Here is a 15,251-nt window from a genome sequence, read left to right as displayed (position 1 = left end):
TGACCCTGAACGTATGTGACCTGAACAACTTGGCTCCCCAGATCATGACAGTACAGTATGGGAGTCTATGATTTTGGGGTTCCAGGAAAGAGATTAAAGATTTAAAATGAAGGGCTGCAGAGTCAGACTACCCATGTTCAAATTTTGGCTGCATGTCCTATTGTGTAACCTTGAGCAAATAAATTACTATCTCTGTAATGCTATTATATGTGTGTGTGTGTGTGTGTGTGTGTGTGTGTGTGTGTGTGTGTGTGTATATGATTTTTTTTTTGAATGGAGTCTCACTGTGTCACCCAGGCTGGAGTGTAGTGGCAAGATCTTGGCTCAATGCACTCCAGCCTGGGTGACAGAGCGAGACTCCATCTGCCTCCCCAATTCAAGCAGTTCTACTGCCTCGGCCCAAGTAGCTGGGATTATAGGCACACACCAACACACCAGACTAATTTTTGTATTTTTAGTAGAGACAGGGTTTCGCCATGTTGGCCAGGCTGGTCTCATTTCTGACCTCAGATGATCCGCATACCTTGGACTCCCAAAGTGTTGGGATTATAGGCGTGAGCTACCGCTCCCATCCTGTACTGCTATTTAAAAAAATGTATATGAATACCAATAGAACTTATCTCTTAGGGTTGTAAGGAAGATTATATGACACAATGAATTAAAATATTCAATTAAGAGCTTCATCTTGCGGGGCACTGTGGCTCATGCCTGTAACCTCAGCTCTTAAGGAGGCAGAGGCGGGAGGATAGCTTGAGCCCAGGAGTTCGAGACCTACATGGGTAACATAGCAAGACCCCGTTCTCCACAAAACGGAAAAAAAAAAAAGAGCTTCATCTTATTCTTACTGTTAGCATTATTATCACTCTCTGAATCAACGTGGTAGCTGAAATTACTGAGGGAAGTTCTAACTTGGAAAGTTTCCTGGATGCATGGGGCATGAGGGCAATATAGGGAGTTTGCTTACTTTCAAACTTGTGTCCTCCCCAGGCTCCCTCTAGCATGAAATCTGTACTCCAGGCAGCTTGGCTATTGACAGTCGCAGTTGGGAATATCATCGTGCTTGTTGTGGCACAGTTCAGTGGCCTGGTACAGGTATGGATCTGAGGGAAGCAGGATACATTTCTACTCAAGTTTTTCCTCCAGCTTTCTCTTCTCCCTTTCTCCCCCTCTCTCTGCCTCCCAAATTCCCCACTCAGTGCTGTGACATGAAATGGGTTAGATACACAGGAAAATAGACTTTACCAGGAAAATAGACATATGTAAGTGGCAGTAATGACTGCAATATACCTATGTGAGGAGACGCCAGTGAACCCAGTCTTTGTCCAGCAAAAGTCTAGTTATACTGGTGATCCCCAGTCAGTCTGCTCCCCAGTCCTCATCCTGTAAAGATCTCTTTAGTTTCAGGTTTCTCCATATTCTTCTCATATTTATTTCTCCCTGCAGTGGGCTGAATTCATTTTGTTTTCCTGCCTCCTGCTGGTGGTCTGCCTGATCTTCTCCATCATGGGCTACAACTATGTTCCTGTGAAGACAGAGGATATGCAGGGTCCAGCAGATAAGCAGATTCCCCACATCCAAGGGAACATGATCAACCTAGAGACCAAGAAGACAAAGCTCTGATGACTCCCTGGATTCTGTCCTGACCCCAGTTCCTGGCCCTGTCTTCAAGAAATTTTTTTCCTCTACTGGATTAAACAAGAGAGATAGCATCATATCAGAGCTGATCTCCTCCACCCTTCTCCAATGACAGAAGTTCCAGGACTGGTTTTCCAGTACATCTTTAAACAAGGCCCCTGAGACTCTATGTGTGCCCATCTATCAGTGAACTCATTAAAACTTGTGCAGTATTGCTGGAGCTGGCCTGGTGTCTCCAAATGGCCATGAAAATACACATGGATAATGGAGATCATTCTCTGTGGGTACGCAAAGTTAATAGGAATTCTTTTATAGGTAACATCTATTTAGGACTAATTTTTGAGGTGCTGATTTAGGGGCAAAATTGCAGAATAACAAATAAATGGTATTTCAAGTTTTTTTAAAATAAGTAATATAATTATGCTATTCACAGGGACATCAAGGATTGATATGTATGATGTGATCTGGTCCAGCTAGGGCCTGGTTTGTCAGCTATCTAGGTTTGATAAGACTTCAGTAAGTTTGTCAATATGGATGGTAGGAAGCAGAATGCCATTTTATTAACACACGAGAAATTTTATCTTTCTGCTTATGATAGTATTTTATTTACTTATCCAAACACTTGTTTCTCAGTATGGACAGATCATGGAAAGCAGATTAGAGATAATAAACATTAGTAAACATAATTCTGGAGAGCAGGAACAGGTATAAATTGTAGAAGTCCCGAAGAGCCATTCATTCTTTTACAGAGTACATTTTTCTTAGCATCTATGGTACTGGACTATGCTCTTCAGTGAACAATCGCATAAACAATAATTATAATTTGCAACCTTGTCTTATCAACCTTGCTGAACCAGCTTCATCTTATTTTTACATCTTGTCTTGCTTATTGCAGCAAATCTTCAATAACAACGTTTCTATAAGTCCAACTTCCTTTTTTAATGTTTCCATTTAGCCTCATAAATATCAAAGTAGTACAGTAGTGCCTTTTGGGGTTTTTTCCTGATTTGCTTTTCCCATAAGTTTTAAATACCATTTCTTCCTTAAAGACTAGAAATTTTCTTTGTATTCAAAAAAAGTCATATTAATACTCTAGGTTTGGGTTCTAAAAAGAAAATAGTCAATAGAGGGGCATGGTCCTATATGATGTTCCTATCAAAATTTGTGGGAGTGGATGTAGCAGAGCATGAGTTTTTTTTGTGTGTATGTGTGTGTTCATGAAAAAAATTTGAGAAACATTACTTCACACACAATGAATGATTCAGGACAGACACGGGAATGTCATGACTGTGCAGTGTGTTGCTAGGAAGAAAAGTTCAGAATCACTGTTCTAGAGAGCCTCATTTCCATGGTTTTAAAACATTATTCTCATGTAGAACAGTGTTGTGACTCATAATGTTAACAGGTAACAATGTTAATGTTAACAGGTACCTGTTAATATTAACAGATAATATTACTATTAACAGATAAGAGAATTTGCTCCAGTTGCCCAAACTTTATATACTTCAATTTTAATGACAAGCATTTCAGAAGTACAAAAGTGGCAGCAAGACCAACCAGTTTTTCTAGATATCTTGATGTGAACCTGACCCTACTCATTTAGAAGCCAGTCTGTTCATCTTTAAACAGCTTTAATCCAAACTGTTTTATGACTATTGTTTCAAGAGACATGAACACTGTTCTGTAAATACAAATGTCGGTGGACAAATAAGTTTGGGAAATGTGGCATACTTTATCCTTTTCTTAACATTTGCATATTAAAGACTCTGAGATATCCTGCAGTAAAGATACAATATACGGTGTTTAAATTAACATGGTATAGTATTCTGCAGAACATTGGTTTTGAAAAAGCTGTTGAGCAGTTCTTCCTTGTGCTGAACTTCCTCTCTGAAACCTCCTACCATTGTTTTTCTTCCCCTCTGTAGCTAATAAGTATAACCCCCTTTTTCATGTGGCACATGTTTAGCTATTTGGGAATAACTTTCATGGTTCTTCCCTAATCATCAAGTATTCAAGGTAAAGATTTGTGGTTCCTGTAATGGTTCCTCACCCGGCATAATTTGTCCTTTTACCATCCTACTTTTTCTCTTCTGAAAAATACCCTTTATCTGAAATACAGCAATTAATATTAAGATACCTTAATATGAAATACCTGGAGAAATACAATATTCCAAAGTAGTCTGACTGGAAGAACTAGCACCTGCCTTTCTTCAAACAATACACTTCTGTTAATGCCCCTTGCTGAGTTACTGTTGGAGAAACAAAGATGAATAATCCACTATACCTGCTTATCTTTACTATCAAGATCCTGGAGACTGCAAAGGCCTTAAGGAAGTAATGATATAGTGAAGAAGAGCAAGAAGGATAGTTTGACAAGAGTAAGGGGCAAAGAAGTAAAAGATACAGTCAGAGGAAGCTAGGGATCAGATCATGTAGGGTCTTGTCACCATTGTAAGACATTTTGATGTTATTCTAAGTGACATGTTAAATCATTGGAGGTTTAGAACATGAGAGTGACATAATGTGATTCTCTGTTTAAGATTACTTTGGCTGATGAATGGAGAATTATCTATAGTCAGGAAGGAAAAGAAGTAGGGAGTTCAATTAGGAGACTTTTGCAATAGTTCAGGCAATAGATGGTTGTGACTTGGACAAGGTGATAGCAGTGGAGGTGGAGAGAAATGGTTTGACTTGGAATTAAACTTTAAGCTAGAACTGACAAGATTTGAGTGTAGTTTGGATACACAATTTAAAAGAAAGAAATCAGCCAGGTGTGGTGACACACCTATAATCTCAGTTCTTTGCAAGGATGAGGGAGAAAGATTCTTTGAAGCCAGGAGTTCAAGACCAGCCTAGAAAACATAATGATACTCCCTCTCTACAAAAAAACAAAAATAAAAAAATTAGCCAGGTGTGGTGGTGTGCACCTGTAACCCCAGCTTCTCAGGAGGCTGAGGCAGAACGATTCCTTGAGCCCAAGTGCTTAAAGCTGCAAAGAGCTATGATCACACCACTGCACTCCAGCCTTGGCAATAGGACTCTGTCTCAAAAATAAAGAGAGAGAGAGAGAGACAGAAAGAGAGATAAGGTTTTAGCCTTATTTTATCCTACCCCTATTCAAGATGGAGTTGCTCTGGTTCAAATGCTCTGACAGAATAGGCAGTGAGGGTGGCATTACATTCCACAGTTGGGGGATTTGTGTAGTGTCCAACAGGTATATACATCCCATTAGTAGGTAACTACAGTTATTTAAGAATGAAATTAAAATATGGTTTGTCTTTTTTATGTTTATATTTTTTCCAAATGACTACTAAGTTGTTAGCACGTTTAGATGTTGTTTAGATCTGCCAATTTAATAAATAGAACAATTGAGTATTTCTTTTGGCCTAGAGGATAAAATAGTTACTGAGACACAAAGAGACTCAAGAAAGGGGGAACCTCTGATTTAGTTTCATGAAGGGCCAAAAATTTTGACAGCAACAAAACTTTATATTCAACATTGTAGGCCTGATATTTGTTTTTAGATAATGCAGTATAGTGAACAAAAACAAGAAACAGGAGGAGGAGAGGGAAGGAAAGGAGGAAGTAGTAGAATAAGAATGACCAGGCCGGGCGTGGTGGCTCATGCCTGTAATCCCAGCACTTTGGGAGGCCAAGGCAGGCAGATCACCTGAGATCAGGAGTTTGAGACCAGCCTGGCCAAGATGTTGAAACCCCGTCTCTACTAAAAATACAAAAATTAGCTGGGCACGGTGGCATGCACCTGTAATCCCATCTACTCAGGAGGCCGAGGCAAGAGAATTGCTTGAACCTGGGAGGAAGAGGTTGCAGTAAGCCGAGATCGCGCCATTGCGCTCCAGCCTGGGTGACAGAGTGAGACTCCATCTCAAAAAAAAAGAAGAAAAAAGAATGACCATTAAGTGAGCACTTACTAAGTTCCAGGATTTGTGCTAAGCATTTTACCTACAATAATATTTTTCAATCCTAAGGCTTGTACCGTCATACTACATACTGGATTTTCTCTTCTCAGTAAAACAGCCATTACCCAAAGCCCTAAGTGCTGCTTCACTACATTGGCAGCCCTGTGCCTTTTCTGCCAGGCACCCCCTAGACTTCCATACAAAATAGCAATTTAATGAGCCAAACAGGGGGCCTTTGTGACCTTGCTTCAGCACCACGGCTGATGTTCGTTATACTTAATTATTGTTTAATTACTTCCTAATGTTAAATATTTAGCATTCCATACTTGTTCAGTCCTCACAGCAACACCTTTGGGGATGCAGATTTCAGTGGCCCAAAATATATCTTGATCTTGCAGACTGTTTATATTTTTCTTGATGTGAGAGATAATCCTAAATATGAGGAGATCGTTCCCTGAAGTTTGATCAGCTGACATAAATTTTCCAATTTTTACAGACACTACCTAATATTTTATTCAAATTTTTAAAATCAGCAAATATATATTTTGCAAGAGGCAAATCTGTGTATGTGTGTAATGTAATATAATGCCTTGAGTTATCACTTAAAAAGCTGTATACAGAGATGTACTCAAAAACACTATAGATAAAACTAATAGAATTCTTAAAAAAAAAAAAAAAGGTTCACATAACCCACAGGAAGGCAGAAAAAGACAAATAGAGAGAACATGCAGAAAAAAATAAAATGGCAAACATAAGTCCTAACATATCAGAATTACATTAAAAGTCAATGGGGCTGGATGCAGTGGCTCATACCTGTGATACCACCACTTTGGGAGGCTGAAGTGGGAGCAACACTTAAGGCCAGGGCTTCAGGACCAGCCTGGGAAACCTAGCAAGACCTTAACTCCATGAAGGAATAAAAAAATTTAGCCAGGCATAGTGGTGTGTGCCTATAACCCCAGCTACTCAGGAGGTTGAGGCAGAAGAATTGCTTGAGTCCAGGAGTTCTAGGTTAGAATGAGCCATGGCCACATGAATTCACCCCAGCCTGCACTCCAGACTCTGTCTCAAACAAACAAACAAACAAACAAAAGAAAAAAAGAAAAAAAAAAAACTCAATGGGTTAAATACCCCCTATTAACAGGCTAAACAAGAAAAGTTACATGATCATATTAGTCAAAGCAGAAAAAACAGTTGACAAAATTTAACACTCATTCATGATTTAAAAAAAAAACTTTCAGGTAAAACATGAATAGAAGGGAACTGCCTCAAACTGGTATAGAGCATCTACTAAAAACATACAGCTAATAATAAACTTAATGTTTATAGATGTTGGTGTAGATATTAAAAGGGAATTCTTATACACTGCTGGTAGAAATGTAAATTAATATAACCTTTATGGAAAACAGTATGCAGATTTCAGTTTTAATATCTTCATTTGAGACGGAGTTTCGCTCTTGTTGCCCAGGCTGGAGTGCAATGGCGCGATCTCGGCTCACCGCAACCTCCACCTCCTGGGTTCAGGCAATTCTCCTGCCTCAGCCTCCTGAGTAGCTGGGATTACAGGCACGCGCCACCACGCCCAGCTGATTTTTTGTATTTTTAGTAGAGACGGGGTTTCACCATGTTGACCAGGATGGTCTCGATCTCTTGACCTCGTGATCCACCCGCCTCGGCCTCCCAAAGTGCTGGGATTACAGGCGTGAGCCACCGCGCCCGGCCCAGTATGCAGATTTCTAAAGAACTTTAAGTAGATCTGTCATTTGATCCAGCAATCCTACTCCTGGGTATCTATCCAAAGGAAAAGAAGTCATTACGTAAAAAAGACACCTACATTCATATGTTTATCATGACCCAATTCACAATTGCAAAGATACAGAATCAACCTAAATACCCATCCATGAGTGGATAAGAAAATGTGAGATGATAGATAGACAATCTAATATAGATATATAATGGAATACTACTACTCAGGCATTAAAAAGAACAAAATAGTATTTTTTGCACAATTTGGATAGAACTGGAGGCCATTATCCTAAGGAAGGTAACTCAGGAATGGAAAATAAAATGCCATATGTTCTCGCTTCTAAGTGGGACCTAAGCTATTGGTATGCAAAGGCATACAGAGTGGTATAATGGACTTTGGAGAAGGGATAGGGTGGGAGAGGAGTAAGGGATGAAAAACCACCTCCTGGGTACAATGTGCACTATTTGGGTGTTGTATACACTAAAATCACAGACTTCACCACTATACAATTCATCCATGTAACCAAAAATTATTTGTACTCCTAAAGCTATTGAAACTAAAAATATTTTTTTAAAAGAAAAATGGCACAGAAAGTAGAGTTTTCCAGAGAGGCAGCGCAAGATGGCTGAACAGAAGCCTGCACTGATTGTCCTCCCTAGAGGAACACCAAACTCAACAACCTTCCACACAAAACAGCACCTTCATAAGAATGAAACATTAGGTAAGTGATCACAGTAATTGGTTGGACTTCATATTACTGAAAGAGGAACTGAAAAGGGTAGGAAAGATAGTCTTGAACTGCTGTTGCCACCCTTCCCTTACCCCCTGGCAGTGGCCACATGATGCAGAGAGAAAATCTGCACGGAAGCCAGTCTTTCCTGTGCTATTCTCATGATAGTGAATAAGTCTCATATGATCTGATGGGTTTATCAGAGGCTTCTGCTTTTGCTTCCTCCTCATTTTTCTTTTGCTGCCTCCATGTAAGAAGTGCCTTTTGCTTCCCTCCATGATTCTGAGGCCTCCCCAGCCATGTGGAACTGTAAGTCCAATTAAACCTTCTTTTCTTCCCAGTCTCGAGTATGTCTTTATCAGCAGTGTGAAAATGAATTAATACAGAGAAGAATGGGAAAGGCGAATAAATATAGCAACTTCAACTAAAACACCCAGGAATATGCATCAGGATGAATCAAGGAAACAACTTGACTCATGAAGAAAAGCAAGGCAGGATGATTGCCCACCTGGGAGATACAGAGCTAGGGGGCCCTCCCCCACCCAGGTAAGCAGTGAGTGAATGTGCATCCCTGGGAACCCACACTTCTCCCATGGATCTTTACAACTCTTGGGTTGAACTCACTCCACCAGGGCCTTCAGTCTGGAGCTATGCGGAGTCTTGGCAAAGCAGCCACTCAGACACAAGGCATCTGGGAGCCTTGGATACTTGGGCTTTCCAGGTTTCACAGCAAAAGTAACTGCAGCTCTGGTAAAATGGGAGGTCAGACCCCTGTACATATCCCTAGGAAAAGCGTTGAATACAGGGGACTGAGCAGCAGTAGTCTGCAGGTACTTCATAGGATAAGACCCACTGGATTGGAACGACAACCAGCCACTGATAACATTGTTACACCCCACTGGAATAGAGTTCCTAGGGGGAAGGGTAGGCTGCCATTTTTGCCATTTGGCCAAATTAGTGGTTCCAGCCTTTGGGCTTTGGAAAGTCCAAGCCAACTGGGGACTGAAGTGATTCCCCAGCACAGCATAGCTGTCTAAAAACATAGCCAGATTGCTTTTTTAAACGTGTCCCAATGTCACTCTGCCTCACTGGGCAGGACCTCCAACCAGGGTCTTGAGCCATCCTCACTGGTGTTTTCTGGCTGATGGAGATTTAAAGCCTTCTTGGGATGGAGCTCCCAGAGGGAGAGGTGGGCTGCCATCTTTGCTCTTTGGACAGTTAGCCATTCCAGCCTTCAGGGTTTAGAAAGTCCAAGCCAACTGGGGGATGAAAGTGGTCCCCCAGCAGAGCATAGCTGCTCTGCAAAAACATGGCAAGACTGCTTTTTTTTTTTTTGTAAATAGTTGTTACATTGTGTTTTAAAAATTTATATTATTTTAAAATCGTATTGTTATTTTCTGTTTTTTTAAATTATACTTTAAGTTCTGGGGTACATGTGCAGAACATTCAGGTTTGTTACATAGGTATACACGTGCCATGACGGCTTGCTGCACCCATCAATCCGTCATCTACATTAGGGATATAAAGGATATGATAGATAATGCTATCCCTCCCCTAGCCCCTCCACCCCCTGACAGGCTCCAGTGTGTGATGTTTGCTTCCCTGTGTTCATATATTCTCATTGTTCAACTCTCACTTATGAGTGAGAACATGTGGTGTTTGGTTTTCTCTTCTTGTGTTAGTTTGCTGAGAATGATGGTTTCCAGCTTCATCCATTTCCCTGCAAATGACATGAACTTATCCCTTTTTATGGCTGCATAGTATTCTATGGTGTATATGTACCACATTTTAAAAAAATCCAGTTTATCTTTGATGGGCATTTATGTTGGTTCCAAGTCTTTGCTTTTACTAACACCACCACAACAAACATACTTGTGGATGTGTCTTTATAATAGAATGATTTATAAGCCTTTGGGTATATACCCAGCAATGATATTGCTGCATCAAATGGTATTTCTGGTTGTAGATCCTTGAGGAATCACCACACTGTCTTCCACAATGCTTGAACTAATTTACACTCACCAACAATGTAAAAGCGTTCCCATTTCTCCACATCCTCTTCAGCATCTGTTGTTTCCTGACTTTTTAATAATCACCATTCTAACTGGCGTCAGTTGGTATCTCATGGTGGTTTTGATTTGCATTTCTCTAATGACCAGTGATGATGGGCTTTTTTTTCATATGTTTGTTGGCTGCATAAATGTCCTCTTATGAGCAGTGTCTGTTCAAATCCTTTGCCCACTTTTTGATGGGGTTGTTTGTTTGTTTTTTTCTTGTAAATTTGTTTAAGTTCTTTGTAGATTCTGGATATCAGCCCTTTGTCAGATGGGTAGATTGCAAAAATTTTCTCCCATTCTGTAGGCTGCCTGTTCACTCTGATGATAGTTTCTTTTGCTGTGCAGAAGCTCTTTAGTTTACTTAGATCCCATTTGTCAATTTTCCCTTTTGTTGCCATTCCTTTTTGTGTTTTAGTCATGAAGTTTTTGCCCAGGCCCGACCTGAATGGTATTGCCTAGGTTTTCTTCTAGGGTTTTAAAGACTTACATTTAAGTCTTTAATCCATCTAGAGTTAAGTTTTGTATTTGGTGTAAGGAAGGGATCCAGTTTTAGTTTTCTGCATATGGCTAGCCAGTTTTCCCAACACCATTTATTAAATAGGGAATCCTTTCCTCATTGGTTGTTTTTGTCAGGTTTGCCAAAGAGCAGATGGTTTTAAATGTGTGGTGTTATTTCTGAGATCTGTTCTGTTCCATTGGTCTATATCTGGTTCTGGACTTTTTTTTGGTTGGTAGGCTATTAATTACTGCCTCAATTTCAGAACTTTTTATTGGTCTACTTAGGGATTTGACTTCTTCCTGGTTTAGACTTGGGAGAGTATATGTGTCCAGGAATTTATCCATTTCTTCTAGATTTTCTGGTTTATTTGTGTAGAGGTGTGTGTTTATAGTATTCTCTGATGGTAGTTTGTGTTTTTGTGGGATCAGTAGTGATATCCCCTTTGTCACTTTTTATAGCATCTATTGGATTCTTCTATCTTTTCTTCCTTACTAATCTGGCTAGTAGTCTGTCTATTTTGTTGATCTTTTCAAAAAATCAGCTCCTGGATTCATGGATTTTTTGAAGGTTTTTTTTTTTTTATGTCTTTCTTCTTCAGTTCTGCTCTGATCTTCGTTATTTCTTGTCTTCTGCTAGCTTTTGAATTTGTTCATTCTTACTTCTCTAGTTTGTTTAATTGTGATGTTAGGGTGTTGATTTTAGATTTTTTCTGCTTTCTCTTGTGGGCATTTAGTGATATAAATGTCCCTCTAAATACTGCTTTACCTGTGTCTGCAAGATTCTGGTACACTGTGTTTTTGTTCTCATTGGTTTCAAAGAACTTATTTATTTCTGGCTTCACTATATTATTTACCCAGTAGTCATTCAGGAGCAGGTTGTTCAGTTTCCATGTAGTTGTGCAGTTTTGAGTGAATTTCTTAATTCTGAATTCTAATTTGATTCCACTGTGGCCTGAGAGACTATTTGTTATGATTCTCCTTTGTTTGCATTTGCTGAGGAGTGTTTTACTTCCAATTATGTGGTCAATTTTAGAATAAGTATGATGTGATGGTGAGAAGAATGTATATTCTGTTGATTTGGGGGTGGAGAATTTTGTAGATGTCTATTAGGTTCTCTTGATCCAGAGCTGAGTTCAAGTTATGAATATCCTTGTCAATTTTCTGTCTCATTGTTCTGTCTAATATTGACAGTGGGGTGTTAAATTCTCCCACTATTATTGTGTGGGAGTCTAAGTCTCTTTGTAGGTCTCTTAAGAGCTTGCTTTATGAATCTGGGTGCTCCTGTATTGGATGCATTTATGTTTAGGATAGTTAGCTCTTCTTGTTGCATTGATCCCTTTACCATTATGTAATGCTCTTCTTTGTCTCTTTTGATCTTTGTTGGGTAAAGTCTTGTTTATCAGAGACTAGGATTATAACCTCTGCTTTTTTTTTTTTTTCTATTTTCTTGGTAAATATTCCTCCATCCCTTTATTTTGAGCCTAGGTGTGTCTTTGCATGTGAGATTGGTCTCCTGAATAGAGCACACTAATGAGTCTTGAATCTTTATCCAATTTGCCAGTCTGTGTCTTTTACTTGGGCCATTTAGCCCATTCACATTTAAGGTTAATATTGTTATGTGTGAATTTGATCTGTCATTTTGATGCTAGCTGGTTATTTTGTCCATTAGTCGATGCAGTTTCTTCATAGTGTCAATGGTCTTTATAATTTGGTATGTCTTTGCAGTGGCTGGTACTGGTTGTTCTTTTCCATGTTTAGTGCGTCCTTCAGGAGCTCTTGTAAGGCAGGCCTGGTAGTGAGAAAATCTCTCAGCATTTGCTTGTCTGTAAAGGATTTTATTTCTCCTTCACTTATGAAGCTTAGTTTGGCTGGATATGAAATTATGAATTGAAATTTTTTTCTTTAAGAATGTTGAATATAGGCCCTCACTCTCTTCTGGCTCATAGAGTTTCTGCAAAGAGATCTGCTGTTAGTCTGATGGGCTTCCCTTTCTGTGTAATCAAACCTTCCTCTCTGGTTGCCCTTAATATTTTTTCCTTCATTTCAACCTTGGTGAATCTGACGATTATGTGTCTTGGTGTTGCTCTTCTCGAGGAGTATATTTGTGGTGTTCTCTGTACTTCCTGAATATGTATGTTGGCCTGTCTTGCTAGGCTGGGGAAGTTCTCCTGGATAATATCCTAAAGAGTATTTTCCAACTTGGTTCCCTTCTCCCTGTCACTTTCAGGTACACCAATGAAACGTAGATTTGGTCTTTTCACATAGTCTCATATTTCTTGGAGGCTTTGTTTCTTCCTTTTCATTCTTTTTTCTCTAATCTCTCCCTGCTTTATTTCATTAAGTTGATCTTCAATATATGATATCCTTTCTTTTGCTTGATCGATTTGGCTATTGACACTTGTGTATGCTTAACAAAATTCTCATGCTGTGTTTTTCAACTCCATCAGGACATTTATGTTCTTCTCTAAACTGGTTATTCTAGTTAGCAATTCCTCTAACCTTTTTTCAAAGTTCTTAGCTTCCTTACATTGGGTTAGAACATGCACCTGTAGCTCAGAGTTTATTATTACCCACCTTCTGAAGCCTACTTCTATCAATTCGTCAAACTCATTCTCCACCCAGTTTTGTTCCCTTGCTGGCAAGGAGTTGTGATCCTTTGGAGGAGAAGAGGTGTTCTGGTTTTTTGAATTTTCAGCCTTTTTGTGATGGTTTCTTCCCATCTTCATGGATTTATCTACCTTAGGGTTTTGGTGTTGGTGACCTTTGGAAGGGGTTTCTGAGTGGACGTCCTTTTGTTGATGTTGATGCTATTTCCATTTGTTAGTTCTTCTCACAGTCAGGCCCCTCTGCTGCAGGTCTGCTGGAGTTTTCTGGAGGTTCATTCCAGGCCCTATTTGCTTGTGTATCACCAGTGGAGGCTTCATAGAAGCAAAGATTGCTGCTTGTTCCTTCCTCTGGAAGCTTTGTCCCAGAGGGCCACCTGCCAGATGTCAGCCAGAGCTCTCCTGTATGAGGTGTCTGTTAGCCCCTGTTGGGAGGTGTCTCACAGTCAGGAGTCATGGGGATCAAGGGACCCCCTTGAGGAGGCAGTCTGACCCTTAGGAGAGCTCGAGCACTATGCTGGGAGATTTGCAACACAGAGCCAGCAGACAGTCTGCTGAAGCTGTGGCTACAGCCACTCCTTCCCCCAGGTGCTCTGTCCCAGGCAGATGGGAGTTTTATCTCTAAGCCCCTGGTTGGGGCTGCTGCCTTTTTTTCAGAGATGCTCTGCCCAGAGAGGAGGACTCTCCAGCCTGCTTTTTAAAGCAGGCCTCCAATCCCATTCCTCCTCATTATGTGGGATCTCCTAACCAGGGTCTCCAGCCACCCTTGCCAGTGCTGTCCAGCTGACAGAGATTTAAAGCCTCCCTGATGCAGTTCCCAAAGGGAGGGTCAGGCTGCCATCTTTCCTATTTAGATTACTTAACCATTCTGGTCTTCAGGCTTAGGAGAGTTTGAAGTGACCAGGGGCAGTAGCAGACCCCTAGCACAGCACAGCTGCTCTACAGAAATGTGATCAGACTCCTTTTAAAAGTGGTTCCTCAATCCTGTTTCTCTTCACTGGGTGGGACCTCCCATCCAGCCACATCCTACAGGTACGTTCAGGCTGGCAACAAGTCTATCTCCCTGGGACAAAGCTCCCATAGGGAGGAGCAGGCCACCATATTTGCTGTTTCACAGCCTTCACTATTGATACCTCCAGGTACTGGAAAATCCAAGGTGACTAAGGAGTAGAGTGAGCTCCCAGTATACTGCAGCAGCCCTACAAAAAAGTGGCCAGTTGGTTATGTGGATGCCCATTTCCAAATCTCCTCACTGGGCAGGTCCTCCAGGCCTAGGCATCCAGCCATCCACTACCAGAACTATTGAGCCAGAAGCAGCTCTGCAATTCCCTGAACAGAGACCCCAGGGGAAACTGAAAGCCTCCCTGTCTCTGCCTCTGTGGTGGAACTGCCCTTGCTACCCTCATACTAACAAAGGAGCAAAGAGCCTAAGGCCTTATCCACACCTCCAACAAGCTGCAGTTGACCCAGGAAGAGGAGGCCAGTCTATCTCCCACAGGTCACATCCAACCTCCCTGCTCATCAACAGATAGGGAGTCTCTAGCATTGCACAGCACAGACCTTCCATCCTGGGCTAATTACACTGAGCAATTGCTGACCTACATATTTCTGTGGTAGAGCTCCCAGGAGACAAGCAAAATATCCTTGGCCATAACTGCTACTTAGAATCCTTTCTGTGCTGCCTCCAAGTTGGGGAAGGAGCATAAACACTGAGGTTGCCCCAGAGCTTCAGTGGGCAGCCCAGGAGTGCCATTGTATTGCCTTTGCTCCCTTGTTAAAGATGAGTTCACTGTATTTGTTGGGTCTATTTTGAGGCTCTCTATTCTGTTCTATTGATCTATTTGTTTATTCTCTTGCTAATGCCAAACTTGATTACTGTAGCTATATAGTGAATATTGAAATCAGATAGTGAAGTCCTCCAAATTTGTTCTTCTTTGATATTGAGTTGATTATTACACCTATTTTTGAAGAGGTACAAAAGCAATTCAATATAGAAAGGATAACTTTCCAACAAAAAGTGCTGGAACCATTGGACATTCTTTGTTTTGTTTTAATTTTACT

The 15,251-nt window shown here is 40.6% G+C and overlaps 1 protein-coding gene across 2 annotated transcripts in view; it reads left to right on the top strand.

The window, feature by feature from the left end:
• Positions 1–3,423, top strand: part of SLC15A2 (solute carrier family 15 member 2) — a 46,766-nt gene extending 43,343 nt beyond the window's left edge. For both annotated transcript variants that reach the window (XM_032267709.1, XM_032267708.1), the window contains 2 exons: positions 988–1,092; positions 1,444–3,423. In XM_032267709.1, coding sequence (XP_032123600.1) covers positions 988–1,092; positions 1,444–1,620 — 282 coding nt within the window. In that variant the 3' untranslated portion in view covers positions 1,621–3,423. The remainder of the gene's footprint in view (positions 1–987; positions 1,093–1,443) is intronic.
• The last annotated feature ends 11,828 nt before the right edge of the window (positions 3,424–15,251 follow it).

This window comes from Sapajus apella, unplaced genomic scaffold (genome assembly GCF_009761245.1).
Source record: "Sapajus apella isolate SASKATOON/1434 unplaced genomic scaffold, GSC_monkey_1.0 scaffold171, whole genome shotgun sequence".
NCBI lineage: Eukaryota > Metazoa > Chordata > Mammalia > Primates > Cebidae > Sapajus > Sapajus apella.
The sequence above is the reverse complement of the archived record's forward strand: the minus strand, read 5'-3'. Positions and strand labels throughout refer to the sequence as shown.